The sequence below is a fragment of the Lethenteron reissneri genome, chromosome 47 (genome assembly GCF_015708825.2).
Source record: "Lethenteron reissneri isolate LAM-NWPU_2019-01 chromosome 47, ASM1570882v1, whole genome shotgun sequence".
Taxonomy (NCBI): domain Eukaryota; kingdom Metazoa; phylum Chordata; class Hyperoartia; order Petromyzontiformes; family Petromyzontidae; genus Lethenteron; species Lethenteron reissneri.
In genome coordinates, this window is record NC_083825.1 from 11,275,127 (window position 1) to 11,296,733 (window position 21,607).

Genomic DNA, 21,607 nt, shown 5'->3' on the forward strand with positions numbered 1-21,607 from the left:
AGGACGCCACGTTAGCAACGCCGCAGCGACCCTGGCACCGCTCGCTGCAGGGTTAATGCGTGACGCCCCATGGCGTCGTTTGTAAATACCAGGTCCTGCTACGGTGTCAGATAGTAGACGCACAGCCCTCGTGTGGAGCTACTGCTGGATGAGGGCCTCCACACGCCATGCGGGTCGTGGGGGTCCAAGGCGTGGGGGCGCAGGCGTGGGAATGACAACGGTGGATTTGTTCTGCTGCCCACACAACGTGGCACCGCAAGCAGACTATACAAACTAATTTATCACGGTGGTCGCCGATCCAAGCGTTATCTCGGCTCGATCCTGCTTAGCACACACACCGGGTGACTGGGTCACCGGTGGTGTCAGAATGAGCTGTGCAAAGATGTTAGCGGCCGTGCAAACAAGCGATCGAACAAGAGAGTCGGCACTAACGGAAGCAGTCTAAGTCATGGGCAGGTCAACTGGGAAGTCACCACTCGGATGCAGCAGCAGCCGCGGCGGTGGCGATCCAAATCTGATCGGTGATCCCCTGGCTCAATTGCCGGTGTGGTTCTGGGTAGGATCAGCACCAGTGCAGTCGGTGCGATAAACACACGATAATTAATCTACCCATGGCTATTACCAACAAGCACGTGCATGTGCGCATGCACACGCACTTGAAATAGCTAACGTGCCCGGCGGTCAATACGACGCGAGCACAAAGTCTGCGCCCTTGATCCAGTCCCGCGTGGAAACTAATTTTCACAAACGCGCCGCGGTGTCCGGCCTCCCAGAGGGGAAGGAATTAGACCCGGGGGGCGCCACAAGTGAACCAAGGCGCGTGACAAATGCGGGAATGTCAATGTCAAGTGCACCTTCGTAACTTCATGACGGACGTGACTCTAATGACTTAATTTCTCAAAACTCTGCGTTCACAGATGCATTGCGCCCATCCAAACGCACGGGGCCCGTCGTGCTGGCCAACGCAACGCATTCTCACGCAACGCGTTGATGTTTGCAAACAAGCTCTGCCAACCTCCTAAGGTGTTTTAGTTTTAGAACTGCATTTTCAGTCATTTATTTGTTCTTTTATGTCACAATGCAATCCTGAAAGCCACGGGCCAGGCATTAGTGAACTCTGCCCCTTTTACAAATGAACTAAAAAACAAAGCAAAAAATCCTGTTAATAAAAAAAGCATCCCTGTTTCATCTGGAATGCATTAAAACCTAGCGTAAGCTTATTATGGGCCGTCCTAGTGAACCCAATAATAGTGCTCGCATCTCATGTTCTCTTATGATCTACACAATAATGCCGGCGCTACTCTGGTTCACACCAACTTGGAAGCACCCCAAACCTACTTCCTGTCCTTTACACCAGCTGCCACGTATGAACCCAAGACAAAGCGTCACAACTGGTGGTCTCATCAGCCACGGCAACGGCGCCCAACAGAGCAGTGCACCGCTGTCCGAACACCGTCTCGGCCTAAACCCGGCGCTCCAACCGGGAACGCAATGGCTCTGTGATAAAACCAGCGGAACGCCGGAGGCTACGGTGACGCATGTCAACGGTCGGCATTCGGTTTCACCGCACGTTAAGATTCACCTCGCAGCACGAGCCCGCTGGCATTTGGGAGTGGAAAACAAAAGTGTATTTTTAAATGGCTGACCTCTTGCGCTGGCTGGCCGCCCCGTTTGCTGTTGGACCGCTGTCGCTTGGCTCTTAGGCCCCCCTGGTCATCCGGTGTGCCAGGCCCCTTCCCGCTCGTGGCGCCGCCGTCCCCGCGCTGCTTCTTTGGCACGTCCGACTTGGCAGCTCCGTCCGTCTGGGCGCCCGCGTTGGAGTCCTCGCAAGCGGGCATGTTCACCTTGTTGGTGTTGTCCCTGCTGTGTTGTTTTGAGAGAGCGAGTATCGGGGGGGAGGGGGGGGTGAAGGGGTCACGCGGACGCACCGACAAACGGACGAATGGACAAAGTACCCAGAGACACACACGCACACAGAGGGCAGGGATGGGAAGAGTGAGACGGTGGAAAGGGGTTTAACTTTACCCAGTGCAATGAGGAGAGTAGAGGGAATCGGACAGCAAGTCAATAAGTGACGAACGAAAGGAGGGGAAAATCCAATGGAAAAATATCACGATAGATTTTGCGTGTGCGTCTGGCGATTTGCACGCTGTGCTATGATCCCAGCCACCAAAGGTCAATTCCAGGCCACATAAACATTCACAAGCAGGAACTGATGCTTCAACCTGTGCTGGGTCTCCCCTAGGTCATTTTAAACTAATCTTGGGCACTCGGCGTGATGGCATGACTGACGTCAGAACTCCACAGATGAAGGTGGCTGGGCAGATAATCACCACTGGTGTTGGCAATGGCTGGAAATCGAACTTGGGACGCTGGATATTTAGCGCAGTGCAATGCCCTCGCTCCCACAATAACTTACTCCAACACTGCAAGCAGGCGGCTTCAACGGAGGTGAGTGGGGGGCATTCATGTTGGGGGGGGGGGGGGGTCTCGTGGACTCACAAGTCAGCCGCCTGCGCCCGCCCCGGGGATCTCAGCTGGCGCCGGCGTGGTCTCGACGGGGCTGCGGTCGTCGTCACAGCGTCCCAAAGGCCGCCGCCGCCCTCGTCGCCCGCGTCTGTGTCGAAGAGGTGCTGCTCCACCGTGCTGGCGATGGTTTGCTCCAGCAGAGCTCTGCACGCGGTGGGGGAGGCACGCAAGTAGGGCCGGGGGGTTAGGGGCCGGGGGGTTAGGGGCAGAGTGGCGAGCCCCCCACGGGAGACGTGAGAAGGCCCCGGGCGAAGCCTCCTACCGCGCCGGCAGTCGTTCGTGGCTTTCACGGCGACGCTCAGCGTAACTGACAGGGCTCAATAAAAAAACGAGTGCTGACCGATTGGCATTAATGTTTGCGGCATGGAGAGCCAAGAAAGGTGCTCTGTGATGTGAAATGGCTCTGATAACCGCGGCCACTGAACGGGCGCGGAAGTTACACGAGGGGCAGGGCCCCCTACGGGGCCAGCTGTGACCTGGCGCCTCGCCACGGTACGCCAAATGCTTTCCGTGCAGTGTCCAAAAGGACAAGGGGTGCATTGAGTGCGAGCTCTCTACAACTACTACCACCAAACATGCGCACGCCGCATGACTGAAAATGCCCTGGCATTTATAAGTCCGCAATGTCGCAGCGTTGCTTGTGAGCAACGTTTTTCCAAGCTAAAGCCGACAAAATTCTGCCGGCAGGAATGCATGGGACACACAACGCAGTGTGGATTATGGCTACACTTCAATTCTTCGAATACAAAATGAGACGCGCAAATCACATTATTCCTCGCACCCAGAGAGAAAAAGCCACAACTCTCCACGCGTTCTAAATGGACTGGCAGCGGAATCATTGCGAAATCAAACCGGAGGGTTTTACTCACTCAGCAGAGCTGTGCACCGGACTGGAGATGCTGTGGGCACCCGGACGCCAAACACGTCGACAGGAGCGGTGAGAACAGAGAGAGAGAGAAGTCACACAGAGCAAACAGGTGGCGCTGCGCAACACACGGCACCGCGCCACTACGCTGCCCGTTGTCCGAGAGTGACAGCAGACCAAAGGCTCCTGTGTGGCGGCAGTGGCAATTGGGGCGGGGACGGCATATACAGCACGACCCCATAATCCGCCGCACAAGGCTCGTAAATCGGTGCCATGTTCCGAGTAACACCGCATTCCAATTCTCGCGTGTGCAAAAACCTACACGTACGTGCACGGCGCCCCCCCCCACCCCCCACTCCGCTACGGTACTGGAAACTTTTTACAATAACAAAAATAATAGCAATGACGCTGGGAGTAATACAGCAAAGGATAAATAATCAGCAGCATAAAAACAAACAAAGCCTCTTATCGGATCAGCCGCGTGGCTGGCGCGAGATGAAAAACTGCGCGCTGCTAAACGAGCGCTGCGTACGGCCATGACCAAAACACGGCGCGGCACGAGTGCCCATGGCGCCGTTGTTTACAGCAGAAGTGCTCAGCCGCTCGCGGGTACAGCGAGATGCTACAGCCGAACCGTGGCAGGCTTCTTGCATGCAACAACGTGCCTGCAACGCAATCGGCATTAGCAACATTCCGATGTGAACTTTCCACAGCGAAAAGCTGACGTGGCCGAACATGGAATGCTTTCTGCCACTTCACTCCAGCGCGAACTCCTCTCCTCGAAAACAATTGCACTGTTTATCGCTGACGGACACAATGCACTCGTTTCCTCCGCACGTCATTGTCCGTGGCCAACACGGGCGGCATCCTTAAGAGCGACACGGCGAACCCTGCGAGGGTCATTTTGGACAAGCAAAAAATATATAAATGAATTTGTGGACGAGCAGATGGGCAGCCACGCAGACACAGATGCAGTCCAAGGGCACTGGCTGCGAATTTCCCAGACGCTTAGATTTTAGTATTGATATTGGCTGCGAGCTCCAGCGGCGATACAGTTAAACATTAATCACGTGACGTAGCAGGGCGGGGCACAGGTAAGGGCCGTGCCCCCGGGGTGCTTGTTAAGAGGCGGGGGAGGGGAAATGCCTACTATTTAAACAAGTAATATGTAAAAAACTTTATTTTAAACACGCTTATATGAAATGTACTAGTAATGGCAAAACTCCACGACTCCAGGAAGTGGCCCCAAAGCTTGCCATAACGTAAGGGACCGTGGCCAATTACAGCCAACGTCAGTTGACCGTGGACAATTAGACCCAAGCTGAAACATAACATATAAAATTTTTTTTTTTAAAAATGTTTTTTTTATGATAGAATATAGTATTGTCATCACTATGACATAAGTATACCAAGTTTGCAGCCGATACCACATTGGGAAGTGGGTTAAAATTGAGTTACAAGATTTCAGGATACAATAACGACAACAATAAATGACAACGACTACAACAACAACAACAGACAGAGCGAGTTAATAAAAAGCGTGTAAAATAGAGTTACGCTCAATCCACAGTTGGGTGCGACGGGGCTCGCTCTGCAGAGGAGTGCAGAGCGAGCGCAGAGCGGGCAGAGTGAGCAGAGGGAGCACAGAGCTCGTCCGGAACAACAGTTTCTAAGTGTCACCGTCCACTGCCTTTGTTTCGAGTGGGGCGCAACATGATTCAAAGCGATTGCTTGTGGATAACATTTTAAACTTGCGGGTGAGTGAGTGAGCTGGTCCACTGGCAGAGTGTCCCAACTTGTCGGGGGAATTGAACAGTGCTAATGAACGCGCGCACGTGCAGAAACATGCGGACGTACGTGCACACGGACGCACGCGGGGTGCGCGTGCTCGTGGCCATGCACACATACAAATGTGGCAATTGCGCAAGTATGTGCAGAAAAGTATTTTTTTTATATATATACACACCGAATCTATCCATTGCCAATGTTCCCCAAAAACGATACAGATCTGGGCGTTGGTCTGGGCAAGCTGCAATCTGTGCGGGGAGTTTTGCTGCCAACAATTCAGGAGCTCTGTCGGCTGTTTCAAGATTGGTGATGGACCGGCAGAATACTTGCAGGAGCTGCCAATTTTTTAAAATATATACAGCGGCGTCATTAATGCAAACTTCATTGCTCACAATTGTCAAAGAACCACAGAAAACCAGAAAGGCAGCAGCCAGGCGGTGGGTGAGCCGGGGCTCTCAACAACTGCCAAAGCTCTCCAGTTTCCTTAATATTAAGATGCTTTCAGCCAATTGATGAATGCTTAAACACATTTAGTTTGTTCGGATTAAATCTGGGGCCGATGATAAAGTGCACTACGCTTTGCAGAGTAGTGCAACATACGCACAATCTATTAAGCACACACGTAAGCAAAGAACATGCTTGTTTCGCAAGATGAAAAACACCATGAATAGTGGTGCCGGAAAACCCAAGATTAAACATTTACAAGATGTAGGGAAATTAGGTTTGAGGAAGCAACGGTGTTACAACGCTGATCGCTACAGCATCTTTGTTTTGCAATCCGCACCCGGGGTGGCGCAGTAGCGTAGTGGTTAGCACGCTGCACAACAACAGCGGCAGCCCGAGTTCCATTCCCAGTCACGGCTGACATCAGTGGCAAGCGAATATATGAATAAAAACTGGTCTCGGCGTGGTGAATTATAGTCATAAGCGAAATGTCCCCGGGAAGGCCTTCATCCAGAAGTTGACTGTTCTTATTTAAGAACTTCAGTGTGCGCTCCGCAGTCCACAGCTCGTTTCAAAAGGGGGCTCCAATCCAGACCATGCTTAGGCTGCTGTGATATTCTTTTGTATCTTATCTCATTCTGCCCATGCACATACAGATTAATTTGGATATATTTTTTGCCCCAGTATCCCTTGCGTTCGCCTATACGTACTCAATATGTACGTAAAGGTCACTTTTAATAAGGTGAAACAGCCAGGACCACGTCATTACGTTGACACACTTCCCGCACTTGTTTTCCCCAATTAAAAACACAAGTGTGACCTTAACCGGATGATGAAGTAGGCCGGAATATCATGGCAGCATTGCTTTCGAGTTAATTACATCCGCAATGTATTTATTCATTTGGTTTGACCTAAACACACAAAGAAAAGATCCCCCAAACAGTCGAATCGTTGGGGGCAGTGTTGTTAGCAACAACTGTAAAGTCTGGTAAGAGACACAAGAGATTGGTGTTGGTAAGCACCACGCCAGGCCCCCTTTGTCTCCCAAATGCCGATGGGAGGCAGCGCACGACCCGGTTCCAGTATATGCTGTGGCTGGGAATCGGACTCGGACCGCTGGATTGGTAGCGCAGCGTGCTAACCAGTACTCCAATGTTCCCCACGCGTCTAAACAAAAATGCGAACAAGTTCCCTTTCCTTGTTTGTGACATCCCCGATAGGGTCCAGTAGGGGCAGGGGTTTAAATTTCCTGGCACAAACACTCTGGATCGGTAACGTGATATCCATTCTGCATGGCGATGTCCAGTGTGGCACCAGCTGGTGAAGAACATCTCCACGAATAATCCTAATCGCAGTAACAACAATAATAGTACTACAGTCTGTTCTCCTATAACGCGTGTTTTCATAACGCGAATTGAATCGAACGCGATGAATGTGTTAAGGGAACACTTTTATAATACGGATGTGAATTGGATATAACGCGATTGAGTGACGGAACTACGTTGCGCGAGTAGGAATAAGCAGTCATACGGCTGCCTCGGCGTAGCATTACACAAGGCGGGATGCTGCTGGATGCTTTTAGATGCTACCCACGCTCCTCAGTCTTTGTTCAGCCTGAGTATGCATCTCGCGTGTTATCGTGGACTGTGCTTTACCCTATATTGTAGATAATTTATTATAATGCGATTTTATCCTAACACGGTGTTCTTCAGGAACGCAACTAGCGTGTTATAGGAAAACAGACTGTACTACAGATTACGACTTTGCACTTTTGTAGTGGTGAGCAGCGGCACGCGTGTGGGGGTCATGCCAAACTCTCACCTGCAGAAGCACGGGGAGTCCGGTCGGTCATCCTCTTGCAAGCTGCAACACGCACGTCAGAGTACGTCAACGTACGTTATAGTGGAATTATGAATTGATAAAGAGTTATAATGAGTTTCTGGGTGCCAGGGATCGGGACAGAGTTGGTTTGTACCTCAACCGAAGTGTCGGTCACGTGTGTATGAACAATACTATTACATATGAAATGTTAAACTAACGTTTTGACTATTTTAACAACTGACTTTCCAAATGAAACTCAGTGGTGCCAGTGCTATGGAGACAACATACGGTAAATTTTTATGAAATGTGTTCACCGAATTGGCAATGACGTTGTAAAATATTTACTCTGTGATGCAAAACTGCAGCGCGAACGCGGCACTCTCTCTCTCTGGCTGCCACCGCGAGGCGAGACGATGACGCGAGCGCACCGACCGCCGCTCTACAGTGCGCCCACCTGCTGAAGGGCTCCGTGTCGCTGTGCGATGAATCCATGTCCTCTCCATTCGCCGCCGTGCGTGATGGCGCCATGCCACGCCCGCTCTCCTTCCCGACGGTTCGGGCGCAGTGTGGCTCTGTTGCGCCGTGCCTCACCGCCTCCTCCTCCTCCTCCGGTGCCGCGCCCTCCGAGTCATGATGACCGTGGGGCTCGAACGCAGGTGGCGGGGGCCAGCGGCGGTCCGTGGGGCAGGCGCGCGGCGACGATAGCGGCGGCGGTGACGATGACGACGCTGGCGGCGGGGACATGGGGGGGTCCCGGCGAGCGGAGCTGGGACACGGAGCTCCGTCCGGACTCTCGGGCCGTGCCTCGGAGCTCGACGAGGAGGCCTCCTCCGCTACGCGGATCGCGCGGTTCCTCTGCGCGCACACATGTGTGCGTGCGCGTGGACACACGGACACACGCGATGGGGAGACCAACGGCGGTGAAATGCGGGGAGAGTAAAAACTGCACGGGCATAATCCGTGCAACGCTTGCACGGGAGGGGGGGTGGGGGGGCGGCTCGGTGAGCTCTTAATGCTGCACTGGAGCCCCTGGCTAGTGCGGCTTAGATCCTCGATTCTAATCCAGGCAGGCAAGTGAGATGATATCGGATTCTCCGGGGCAGACAGTTTGACGGTGCCAAGCTGGCAAAGTAATGCCCACATGCAGGATGCTGCATTGCCATTCAATGTTGGGTAAGGAAGGTCATATTTAGGAGGCGTTGTAGTTGAATGGCAACATCTTTGAGAGTTATTTTGAGACGTGAAGCTCTCCCCACTCTGGGAGCTCTGAAAAGAAACTATTGGTGTGTTTTGTGCACATTTGAATTCACAATAAAAGTCAAATTACGTTGCGAGATGAATGTTAAGACTTTCCTTCTCAAAGACTAAAACTCTCAAGGACACAGTGAAAAGTATATGCCTTATACAATAATAATGTTACTTATTTATTTCTGTAGGCTGATTCTCACGATGATTTTCAGAAGGATCCTGCATGGGGATGTTTGGCCAATTTCATTCAAAGGTGTTTGGCCTCATGTTGGAGTAGACCGGAGTACACAGAGAAAAACCCACACCACACACAGGGGAGGATTACACTCCAAGTTCCACAAAAATGCATTAAATAACCCATGTGCCGTGTTAACACATCCTGGCCACCACGCAGTGCAGAGGCTTCTGGGAGTTTCAGAAATCTCGTGTGCATTCGTGAGCGGTCACGCGCGTACGGTGGTGAGATGATAACTACTTTCCCTGATATACAGGAGGTCGTGGGTTCGATCCTGACCCTAACGCCTCTATATATATGCAGTTTGCTTGTTCTCCCCGTGGACGCATAGACTTTTCTCCGGGTCCTCTGGTTTTTCCCTCCACATTTAGAATCAACTTGCATTTCAAGAGATTTGGCTGCTATAAGTTTCCATGCGATAAGCCACTTCATTGAGCTATTGAGCTATTATTTGTTGCCAGGTCACTTCTGAAAAAGAGCTCACCTGGTGAAATAAAAATGGCAATAGTAGTTTTAGTACAGTGACACCCGCATCCCCCGCGCGGCTTAGCTAACGAGGACCAGATAACGAGGCTCGTGCCATACTCGAGGCGCATCGCCCCGAGTGACCGTCAGCGCAGGAGGAGGGAGCGGCAGCTCACGCCCTAAGCCTCTTACGCAAGAAGGAAAAGCGGGGGGGGTTGGCTCTGACCGCCACCGCCACCACCACACGCCGTCCCTTCGCCACGAGTCCCACGTGCCCCCCCCCAAGGACGCACCTTCTTCTTGCGAGTGGCGGCCGCCACTGTGGCATAGCTCGCTTCTCCATTTAGCCGGCCGGCCGGCGGCGGGTTCTGCGTTCCGTCGTTTGCTGCTTCCTCGGCGCTGGTTGAAGCGGCCGCCTCCTGCAGCTCCTGCGATGGCAGCAGGACAAACGCGCCCGCTGTTACGCATGGTGCGGAGCAGATGTCCAATACAGAATCGTCTCTGAATACAAAAACTAGATTTTTGGTACTTCCGATGAACTCCATCGCTACCTTACCCGGAGCGTGTCGGTGACCGCCATACGAACAAACACACCTCACAGCAACAGAGTGGAATACAAAAATAGGTTTTTCCCTTTTTTTTCTGTCAACAAAACTGAAACCTTGTTACGAGGAATCATGTTACTGCATTAACCACAATACTTGTGGTCAGAATGCAAAACAAATCATACTCTGATAACATATGCATTGTCCTTGAAACTGATTGGTCTACACCAGAGACATCTTTCTTTTGAGCCTAGTCTCAAACGGTGTTCGACCAGAGGACGCCAACAGGCGTACTTTCAGTTTCAAGGACAATGCATATATTATCAGAGTATGATTTTTTTTGCATTCTGACCACAAGTATAGTGGTTAATGCCAATTCCTCGTAAAAGGTTTCAGTTTTGCTGCCAGAAAAAAGGGGAAAAACCTATTCTTATATTTTGGAACTGGCAAAGGAGGTCTCATGATGAAACAAAATAGAATGTTTGATCCTGAGAGGCCACAGGAGCTGTTTAAATGAATAATTTTTTCTGGCCAGATGACAGTGGTAGAAGGGCACAGCTCACAATGGGAAGGTTGCGTGTTCAAATCCTGGTTGTAGAGGTCCGTAAATGAGAACCACTATGTGGGAGGCCAACATTCGTGATCAAATACATAATCTCACCCCCGTCATGTGAATATGGAAATCCCATAACTTTTTTTACATGAGCCGGAGTAAAAAAATAAATATGTGTTTGTACATTATCTTAACCATCTTGCTGACAACTAAATAACCCAAGAGAGTATTTTTTACTGTTGATTTAATCTAAGGGTTACCGCTCAGAACAGGAGAGCGAAACAAGAGCACGGCACTCAGCGCCAAGTGGGACGGCATTTTGCCATGCGAGCCAAACTGTACAAACATCCACGTGTGTGTGATTAACACATTAATAATGTGGTATGTTTATAATTTCAACTTGTAACGCGTTACACAGTATTCGCTTGCTCTCGCATAGCGAGAGAACAACTCGGAGGCACGAGGAAGAACCACAGACGAGCGGGAAGTCAGCAGCCACGCAATGAGCCGGCGTTAACATTTGCCTAAGCTCTACGGTCCTCTATATATTAAGATGTTATCAGCCAATTAATGAGTGTTACATGTGGGAGGAAACCAGACAACCCTGAGAAAACCTGTGTGTGCGAGGGGGAAACACTCTATCCCCATACAGACGGAAACCGTGAAGTCTACGTTATTGCTGGACTGCTTTCTCTTGGCGAGCCAGGGTATGATGGCACCTCGATGCCTGCAGGGAGTTTCACAACATTTGTGTTATCCACCAACCCTCGCCTTCAAAGTGCTGGAATAGAGGCCATGTGCATAACCACTGCCAGATGAAGCCAAAGATGAATGGCAACATGAAATACTGAATGATCGTGACACAATAATAGGTTTGTCCCCTTTTTTCTGGCAACAAAATAGGTGTTAAGATGTTAAAACACCAAACTGATACCTTTTACAAGGAATAATGTCTGCATTAAGGCGTACAGCTGTACGCCTTTTGGCGTCCTCTTGTCTAACACCGTTTGAGACGAGGCTCAAAAGAAAGCTGTCTCTGGTGTGGACCAATCAGTTTCAAGGGCAATGCATATATTATTAGAGTATGTTTTTTGTTTGCATTCTGACCACAAGCATTATGGTTAATGCAGACATGATTCCTTGTAAAAGGTTAAAGTTTGGTGTTTTAACATCGTAACACCAGTTTTGTTGCGAATAAAAAGGGGAAAACCTATTATCATATTTTGGTACTGGCAAAGGAGGTCCCATGATGATCGTAATACAAATTGATGAACGATAGCGCGAGCCACCGAGTTATGAAATACTCGTTTTAATCGACAACAAAAACATGTACAGACAAGCCTCTAGTAGGATTGCTTAAAATGATGGTCAGGGACTCTTAGTGTGCGCCTATTAAGGATGGCATGTGCACGTGTGGTGGTGGTGTGCCAGTGGCATGCCTGGCCCACCTAATACTGATGTAAAGCCTTAACAGACTGTTTGGGCAAGCGCTGTTTGCGAGCACCTATGAAGGCCAGCATGGCACACGAGGGGGTGGATGGTTAAAAATACGCCGGGCTGACTTTGTCACCCCCGTCGCGATGTTTACACACACACCAGGTACTCATTTGAGGCCGAGTCGACCTAGGGGAGGCCCATGACCGGTTGAGATAATCGTCACTGGTGTTGTCCGTGAGTGGGAATAAAATTCGGGTCGCCAAGTTCATTGCGCAGCACGCCAACCGCTGCACTACCACTCCCCACAGCATCTTTAACTCACACACACTCTGACCTGCACGAGGATGACGTGTGCGTGCCGAGGACTGTCTTCCTGGAAGATGGAGAGGAAGTCGATGATGAACCTCGCCGTGACTCGGTTCACCACCTGCTGCTCCGCAATGCCCTCGATTCCAGGAGAGACACTGTGAAGTACACAGACACAGAGACACAGGGAGACAGAGAGAGAAAGAGCGGTCATGGGCGAGGGGAAGGGAGAGCACTAAAAAAATGGAAAACCAAATTAATTGAAAAACAAAGTCAAAAAGCCTCTGTGCAGCCTACACAATCTGTTGGGGCAGGTGTTGTTACCGAGCAGCAGCACCTATGAAGGCTGGTATGGCACACGAGGGTATGGTTTGGCCGGCTCCACGCAACCAGCTTTCCACACAAAGACAAAGATCCCCCGTATAGCCTGAACAGACTGTTAGGGCAAATGCTGTTAGCGAGTAGCACCTCTGAAGATTGGCACAACACACGAGGGGGTGGGTGGCCAGGACCACGCCCGGCCACCTTTGTATCCCCAGTGGCGATGTTTCCACACTGCATCAGGTACTCATTTGAGGCTAAGCTGACCTAGCAGAGGCCCAGGACCAGTTCAGATAATCGTCACTGGTGTTAGCCGTGAACGGAAATCGAACTCGGGTCACCATGTTCGTAGCGCAGCACGCTAACCGCTACACGACTGCTCCCCGTGCACACACACAGACTGACGCACTCCACCGACCGTGCACAACGACACTCGAGCGCGCATATACACTGCGGGAAAAAAAAGAACGGCGCTCACCGGAAAAAGTTGGGGCCGAAAACGGTGCCAAGGTTTTGCGGCGACATGAGGTTGACCTCCTGGTGCTGGGCCACGCGCACCAGGAAGGAGCACAGGTAGAACAGCAGCGCATGGTTCTCGCCCGGCAGCTGAGCCAGCAGCAGCCGCAGCGACTCAGCGAGCCGCATTTCATCCCCGGCGCTGTCTGCAGGGCGCAAGTGGCACGCAGCGGTGAGAGAGGGAGGGCGCTGTGCGTTCAAATGCGATGGGATACGATGGCACGGAAGAAGTGTAATAAAGGACTCTTTCTCAGTGTCGATCTCCGTTGTCCTTTATTTGGGTTCGTAGAATCTCACTCACACGGCGTCCTCGCTCAGGCCCGCGTCTCCTCCGACGATCACTCCACAGCCACTCTGCTGCTCCGTTCTGCAGCCTCACTGCTGCTCCGCCCTGCAGCCCCACTGCTGCTCCGCTCTGCAGCTTCACTACTGCTCCGCTCTGCAGCTAGCCTTCCACAGCCCGCTAGCCCTCTGCGTCCTGACACCGATGGCTGACGGTGCCGACGTCTCCCGATGCGTGGCGATCGTGCCACCCTCCCCGTACTGCCCAGCGTGGCCTCCTCCCGTTTCACTCCGTCGCAACTCCCCGAACCCCTTCCGGTTCTCCCCCTAAATCCTCTCCCCCACGTGACCCTAACTCCTCCCTCTCCTCACGTGATCCAGACTCCGCCCCTCCTCAATCCTTGCTCGCATTACAGAAGGGTGCTGGAGACATGGACCTGACCCTTGGGCAGAGAACTTAAGAAAGCAGCACATTGAGGTGACCCCGTGGCTCAGAGAGATCACAGCGCTAAACCGGAACTGCCGTGACCCTGGGTTGAAATGCAGGCGGTTGCACAGGATTAAACCGGAGTCTCCATGAGAAGCGGAGTTGACGGTCTCAGTCCGACCACCAATGACCACACACAAAAAAACCCGTTACACGTTAAACTGGTTTTTTACCAGCTCCGAGAATTAAAAATATCAGTTGGACTGTCATGCAACAAACATTACTCTTATAGAGCAGAGCGGGTGGGAAAGTGCCACCTTCTACTGTCTGGTAGCTCTGAAATATCCGCTTCTATGGGCCACCCACTAACACGAAGGGTCGCACTGCTCTGCGGGAGCTGCAAATTAATTCTTAGTCTCGCAATGCGATGCTGATAGCAACAATCGGGATAAATTTGGAAGAATATGACAACAAAGCGAGAATAAGCAGAGTGTTACTGCGGGGATGGATGTGGTCTCATCGTGTACAATAAATATGAAAAATCCCCTGTACAGCCATTAACAGGCTGTTGGTGCAAGTGCTGTTAGCGAGCACCTATGAAAGCCAACACGGCACACGAAGGAGGTGCTTGGTTTACACCATGCCTGGCCGCCTTTGTCTCCCGAGTGCCGATGTTTACACAGTGCATCAGGTACTCATTTGAGGCTGAGTCTTCTTATGGGAGGCTCAGGACCAGTTCATAAATTTGTCACCGATTTTAGTCACGAGCAGGAATCAAACTCGGATCGCCCGATTTCTAGCACAGCGCGCTAACCACTGCACCACCGTTCCCCACCCCACGTATCAGCTCACGCGCACACACACACCCACCTCGGTATGCCTGTAGGAAGCTGGGAAGCAGGCTGGCCGGCACAACGCCATCAGGCAGCTCCCTGAGGAACAGCTTGAGCAGCCCGGCTACGGACGACACGTCTGCCTGGCCCCGCCACGCCTCGGGCACCTCCACCGCATCACCGCCTTCGTCGCCGTCGGCGCCGGTGACACCGCCATCCCGGTCGCTCATCACCTCCGCCTCCCAGGCCTGCCTGAGCCGCTCCACTGCACGCACGCTGCCACTCACCCGGAAGAGGCCTTCCGACTCCAGGCCTGTGCGGACAGCGACACAGCAGTGTCATTAGCACCGGCGGCAGCAGCAGCATCGGCAAGATTATCTGCAGCAGCGGTAGCATCAGTAGCAGCGGCAGCAAAAATATCAGCAGTCATATCATCAGCGGCAGTAGCTTCAACCGTAGCAGCATCATCACCACTAGCAGCAGCAGCGTCATCAGCAGCATGACTTTAGTAATGTTCATATAAAACGTATTTACAAGTGAAATTTTATACTATTTTTATTTCATCAGGTAAGGCCCACTGAGCTATATAGCTCTTTTTTAAAAGCGACCTGTATACAAATGATAGCTCAACCAAGTGGCTTATTATGTGGAAATTTATAGCAGCAAATGTTTTGAAAATGTTCCTAAATGTGGAGGGAAAAATCAGAGGACCCGGAGAAAAAAACCACACGACCAGAGGGAAAACATGCAATCTCCAAATGTACAGGTGTCCGGGTTGGGATCGACACCACAATCTCCTGCATACCAGGCGGGGGGTAGTAAACATCTTGCCACCGTGGCGCCCAAGCAAGTGGACAGTGTCACCATTATAATTCACAGATCCTAGTCAACCCACAGCTGGAGAGAATAATTCCATTGCCACGTTGGTCAAGAGAGTTGTTTGACCATACCTGGTTAATGTGGGTTGGTCAAGTGGCGGGGAGCCAGAACATCTCAAATATCACTCGCCACTCGTGTTATCCATGACCAAAAATAAAACTCGGGGTTGCCGGGTTCACGGCTCCGCGTGCTCCGCATCCTATGCTACTGCTATGCCAAGAAATAGCAACAGTTCCGATGCTCGACATTTGTATCAGCAGGAGCAGCAGTCGTAGTCAATAGTGCAGTGGTAGCCATCAATAGATGGCTTATATTACGGTCCAACCAGCCACTGAATACAGGGGCTGCAATGAAAACAAAACTGCGCTGGAGTCACAAACGAAGCGCTTATTAAAGCGCGTGGCGGGCGACGTTACATAAACGTGAGGACGTTAGGCCTCAAAGAGTGCAGAGCCTCCGCGGTGAGTGGAATTTTCCAAAGAATTGACAGTGCCCTCCTTGGCTGGTTCACGTTCTTCCATTTTCATTATAAAAAATGGTTTGCAAAACAATGTTCAATTGACACATCGCAAGGGAAAGTGCCTGGCTGTTTTCGGTTCGTGCAACAACATGTACTAAATGGCACTGATTTTCCTCGCGATAAACTTTTAATAAAAATGTCCAGAAATGTTTACTGGAGAAGCAAATCACGGCTCTGCGAACAACCAGCCTCGTGCAGTTTTCAAATCCGTGGAAACATGGGTTGCCTCGCAGCGGAAGCGCGGTTTGACGGATGCCAACCTTTTGTCGACAGGTGATTGGAATTTCCTGGTTCAGGCCCAGGTAATTTTCCACAAATTAGCAGTCGAGCTGGTGAGGTTATTTTCGCTTTTCATAATAAAGGTTGATTTGGTTTAGATCGTGAAAATATAAATGTGTCGTTAACGCACCACCACTCGACACAGCCAATTAGTAAGGTTTGTTACGTAAACAAAACGTGCTAATTAGTTCCTACTTCAGCACACCTGTGTGTTGAAGAGTAAACCCACAACATTTACAATTTTGAGTACAATGTTTGACTGGTGATTATAACCAGCTTAATCAGGCGATTTGCCAGAATTGCTAAGAAGTATTCCTGTCTACCAGTCTTAAACAATTCAGTTTCTTTTATTTCCTAAAATCGGACAACTCCAATTTACCCCGTCACGCCACGGGCTGTTCCGCATCCGGGTAATGTGCGGCCAGGCAGAGAGAGGTGTGCGATCATGCGCTGGCAATCCCACGAAGGCTGTAGAGTGGCCAATTTCGAGTCCCCTGCAGTTGCTCCCAGCACTGTGTTAGGAACCTATATTTACACTCTCATCAAAACGTCAAGTATCCCCCCAACCTTGCAGTTGTCTTAAAAAAAGGCTCCTATTGTGTAGAAGACATCCCCAAGCTGCGTCTCGGTGCTGGCTAATACAAGTTATGAAGCTTTGCCAATGAGACGAGAGACTTTGAAGTGCCTTGAAGGCATGCCACGTTCAGAACTCTAGAGAACAAGAGAGACCCGGGTCAACGAAATGACGATACGGCACGATGGTGACGTATTAAACGGCCATTGAGTGCTATTATCATGGAGCTCCTGACAGTCAATAAGAATTAAAATTATAATTTACACTTCAAAGGCACCTGTCACCCAGTTGCGGTCACAAGGCACAGTACAGAGCTCAAAACACAAACAAAATGTATGAAGATAAATAAACCCAGTAAAAACCTAATCGGAGCACGCCTAGTGATAATACACTCCACGAAGCACAACAAACACCCCACAGTTAAAACGTATGAAGCAAGTGAAGAGACTATGAGAACAGACGAGCCTTAAAATGAGACTTGAATAGGAGGCCGAGAGGCTCGGCGCAGACTGCGTATATATCTCGTGGAAGTGAAATCCACGGCCTAGGAGCCGCACAGGAAGAGGCCCGGGGTGCCCGCCTTCATTTATTCACATCGGGCCTCTCATTAAACCCAAAGAGCAGCACATGGGACACAAAACAAGGAAACTCAACGATGATCCATAATACATTTTTGGGTCGGATCACGTAAGTAAAATGTATGTAATTGCACCCTCCTCCAGCCGACACAGATGATCAATAAAGTTGTCATTTGAACAAACGTGCCAGTTTACTACTGCTTCTTGCCAACTGTGGTCCCTCTATATCATTTCACAGCCCATGGGACGACAAGGAGACAACTCAGAACCACTGTGGGTGGCAAGCGGTAGGCAGCACTGGTCATCGAGCGAGTGGGGTGCAGGACCAGTGACCGGGCGAGCGGTCCAATTACCGTGCTCCTCCAGGAACTGCACCATGGTCTCCACCACGAGTGGCACGGTGCGGCCGGGTGGCACGCCAACCAGCAGCGTCGCCAGCTCCACGCCGAACGTGCGCCCCCCCGCAGCCGCACCGGGCTCCGGGGCCGTGGCGCCGGGCTCCAGGAGGCCGCCGTGGCCATACCCAAATGCCGGCGGCGGCAGCGACGGTGGAGAGAACATGTGCTTCACTTCCTCATGGACCCGTCCCCCGGACTTGCCCTGCTGAAACACACGGACACGGACGCACGCAGATCCCCCCGGTGTAGGCCTTACAGAGGTGTGCGCTAACCACTGCGCCGCTGATCCCCAAACACTCATGGAAAGACAACGGTTCCCCTCGTAGCCATTCGCCACTAATTGGTGGTGAATGTCATCACGAAGTTGGTGCCAAGCTAGGTGCACTTTGAGGCCATGTGACATATCGAAGGCTCGCTGGTAGGAAGTCACGGGACAGACCCAGGTGCTATGGGTTGACTTCGGATGACTGGTAGATGCACCACCTGTGCTCCCCAGTGCCAATTTTCTGCATTTTAGTTCACAGAAAAGCACACATCCCCCATGTAGCCTTACACAGTACAGTGTGCTAACAATGGTGACACTGCTCCCCACACACCCACAGAAACAAATATTTCCCCATGTAGCCTTTAACAGACTGTGGAGGCAAGTGTTGTTAGAGAGTACCAATTAAAATCATAAAGGCTTACGACAGGGTGCTGTGGCCAGCATATGATTCGTGATTGATGTTAACTGTGGCCGAAAAACAAAGTGAGGTCGCAAGGTTCGTAGCGCAGCTCGCAAACCCCTTCGCTACCGTTCCCTACATGTAAATACAAAGATCCCCCGTATAGCCTGAACAAACTGTTGGGTCAAGTGCTCTTAGCGAGTACCCCTGAAGGCCGACAAAGGCACACAAGGGGGTGGGTGGCCAGAACCACACCCAGCCGCCTTTGTCTAGTGATGTTTACACACTGCACCAGGTACTCATTTGAGGCTGAATCAACCTCGGGCCGTGAGCGGGAATTGAACTCGGGCTGCCGGGTTATAGCACAGCGCGCTAACCGCTACACTACCATTCCCCACATGCCCACAAATACACAGATAAAGACGCATCCACGCACAGGAAAGGTAGCATCCGTTAATAACCCATGTCTTATTGTCACAAGTGCTGTTCGCTGTTCGCGAGCACCTATGAAGGAAGGCTGGAATGGCACAACAGTGAAGGGATGGTGTTGTGGCCGTAGCCATGCATGTGTGGCCGCAGCATGAACGCGACAGGAATACACTTGATAGGCCAGCCCTCCTGTTTGTGAGGGACCCCTGTTCTCAATTGCCTATCACCCACTTGAAAGTCAAGGTTATTTACCTATCTATAGCTCTACATTACCATTGGGAAGGCCACTGGACCTCCTGTTCGTTTTTGGGATGCATCAAGAAACATCCCCATCCTGTCTACTCATCCTTCACAGCCCCTGCATCTCACACACTGCGATGGTGCCTATCCTGTCTACTCACCCATTCACAGTTCATGTGTCTCCCAAACTGAGTCGGGCCTATATCCAGCCCTACTAATCCTTCACATATCCTGAGTCTTACAAACTGAGACGGGGCTTAGGGCCAACAAATTTAAGTTTTTTAATAAGTTGCTGTATTGATGCCTTGCTGTGTGGTGATGTTGTTTAGAAGGCTTGTGAGCTGAATTGTTGGTGCCATGTTTGGCATCTACGAAATTGTGATCATTGCTGTGTAATTACGTTCTGGTTTTGAGTTGAGTGATGATGCACGCAAATATATACGGGAGAAGTGGCACTTGGTGCAAATATATACTGCGAGGATATCAATAGTAAAATACGACTACGCGCCATCTGCTTAACTCATGATTTACGTTAAAGATGCCTTCTCGTAATTTGAAGGAGAGTAGGCCATTGCGTGTCAGCGTTGCTGTCCAAATTAGGTAACGTTTGAAAGAATAACTCGCAAATTGGGAAACAGCCGCGTGCAAAAAAAAAAGTATAGAGCCTCAGTCGGGTTTTCCTGGTTTAGTATGCGTCATAAATAATTAGTTACTAATTGTGCCTAAACGCAATATTTGCAGGTACAGATGCTGGAGGCAGACGGTGCTCCGTCACCCACCAGGAGGTCTGTTTGAACAAGCAGGACAAGGCAGACAGCACCACACAAGTGCAGCAGTGAGTCATAGATTGCAGAATCTGTTTACTCAGAGCAGAGATGGCTGAGTGGTCAAGTCGGTGGGGGGGGGGGCTTGCCTTGGGGTTCAAGGTTCAGCTTACAGCTCTCCTGGGTAACCAGCTGCAGGCAAGATGATAAATTCAAGAATGCAAGGCTGGCATTAGCAATTAACAGGTCTCAAAGTGATTCACATTGTCAACATCCATGAACTTGAACTGTAAAAACCTGTAAAAACCTCTCCCCTTTCATCTCAACGGCAAAATAACAAACATTCCCCATATAGCCTTAACATACTGCTGGGGTAAGTATCTATGTAGGCCGGCACAGCACACAATGCGATGGCCAGTACCACACCGGCCGTCTTTGTATCCCTTGTGGTGATGTTTACACATTGCACCAGGCCGAGTCGACCTAGGGGAGGCCCAGGACCGATTCAGATAATCGTCACTGGTGTTGGCCATGAGCGGAAATCAAACTCTGGTCGCTAACCATCACACTACCACTCCCCACCATCTCACTCCAGTCTCATCTCACTCCAGTCTCATCTCACTCCACTCCCCCCTTCTCATCTCACTATGCCCACCAACACACTCTACCCCTCCCCTCCTATCTCATTCTATTTCCATCGATATATCTGATTAGCACGGTTGGCTACATACGGTGCGAAAGAAGTTCAACATACATACACTCTCCTACCTTTTCTCACATCACGAGTCCCTCCATGCACACTCCACTCCAGAAACTGAGGCTTTCTCTACTAAAGCACCCAGTCAACCATCGCTCAGTGGGAAGTCACCCTTTTCTCCTCTGCTGCCCCCATAGTCTGGTGTGAACACCCTTCCCCCAGTCATAGATGCTGTTGACACCTTGCGCCTGTTCAAGTCATAAACTTCCGTGTTCCCTCTGCCTCATAACCGACCGCCTCCCTCTAAAAAATATATATGCCCATTGTTTCTGCACTGCGTCTTGAGACAAGATCACCAAATGAACCACAATACCTTGCCGATCTCGTCAAGGAGCGTACACCATCTCGCGAACTCCGATCATCCTCGAAGAGGCTTTTGGCTAGCCATCGAACAAAGACAGTCACTGCATCGCATGCTTGCAGATGCGCTTCTGTGGCGTCTGGAATTCTCTTCCTCCCGATATTAGGAAGCCACTGGAGCTATGCATTTTAAATCGAGCTTGAAAACTGATTTCTTTAGAACAGAATTTAGGGTTTCGTTTGTTGTCCTTCCTGCACACCTCCGATGAACACGGTTGGCTACGCACAACCCCATTCTGCTCCGTTCTACCGTGTGTGCTATAGTCTTCAGGGCTTTCGCACTCTTGGCTGATCTTGAACTGAACTCCACCTCTCCACTTCCGCACACACCACCCCATGGCGCCCTCAACCAACGGGTTCGATTTCGCAAAGCTGCGCGTAACGGGGTCGTGACATCTGCTGTTGTCTACGCCTGATTAATGTAAAAAAATGAAAATCCACTCAGGGAGGGGTACTGAGCGGCGGTGTTTTGAAACGTACGTGAGCCACGTTAACGGGAGCAGGGACGTCATTAGGACTGGAGTAGAGAAACAGCACCAAAAACGGCGT

At 50.8% G+C, this 21,607-nt stretch overlaps 1 protein-coding gene across 8 annotated transcripts in view; it reads right to left on the minus strand.

Moving 5' to 3' along the window:
* The window catches only part of LOC133354537 (protein FAM13A-like), a 65,165-nt gene that overhangs the window by 18,670 nt on the left and 24,888 nt on the right, over positions 1-21,607 (minus strand). For 6 of the 8 annotated variants that reach the window (XM_061571437.1, XM_061571438.1, XM_061571436.1 and 3 more), the window contains 10 exons: positions 17,799-18,048; positions 14,653-14,928; positions 13,036-13,219; positions 12,265-12,394; positions 9,689-9,823; positions 7,902-8,302; positions 7,448-7,489; positions 3,399-3,428; positions 2,503-2,673; positions 1,647-1,863 (listed from right to left, as the gene is read on the minus strand). In XM_061571437.1, coding sequence (XP_061427421.1) covers positions 1,647-1,863; positions 2,503-2,673; positions 3,399-3,428; positions 7,448-7,489; positions 7,902-8,302; positions 9,689-9,823; positions 12,265-12,394; positions 13,036-13,219; positions 14,653-14,928; positions 17,799-18,048 — 1,836 coding nt within the window. The remainder of the gene's footprint in view (positions 1-1,646; positions 1,864-2,502; positions 2,674-3,398; positions 3,429-7,447; positions 7,490-7,901; positions 8,303-9,688; positions 9,824-12,264; positions 12,395-13,035; positions 13,220-14,652; positions 14,929-17,798; positions 18,049-21,607) is intronic. The other 2 variants (XM_061571440.1, XM_061571439.1) reach the window with 2 other exon arrangements.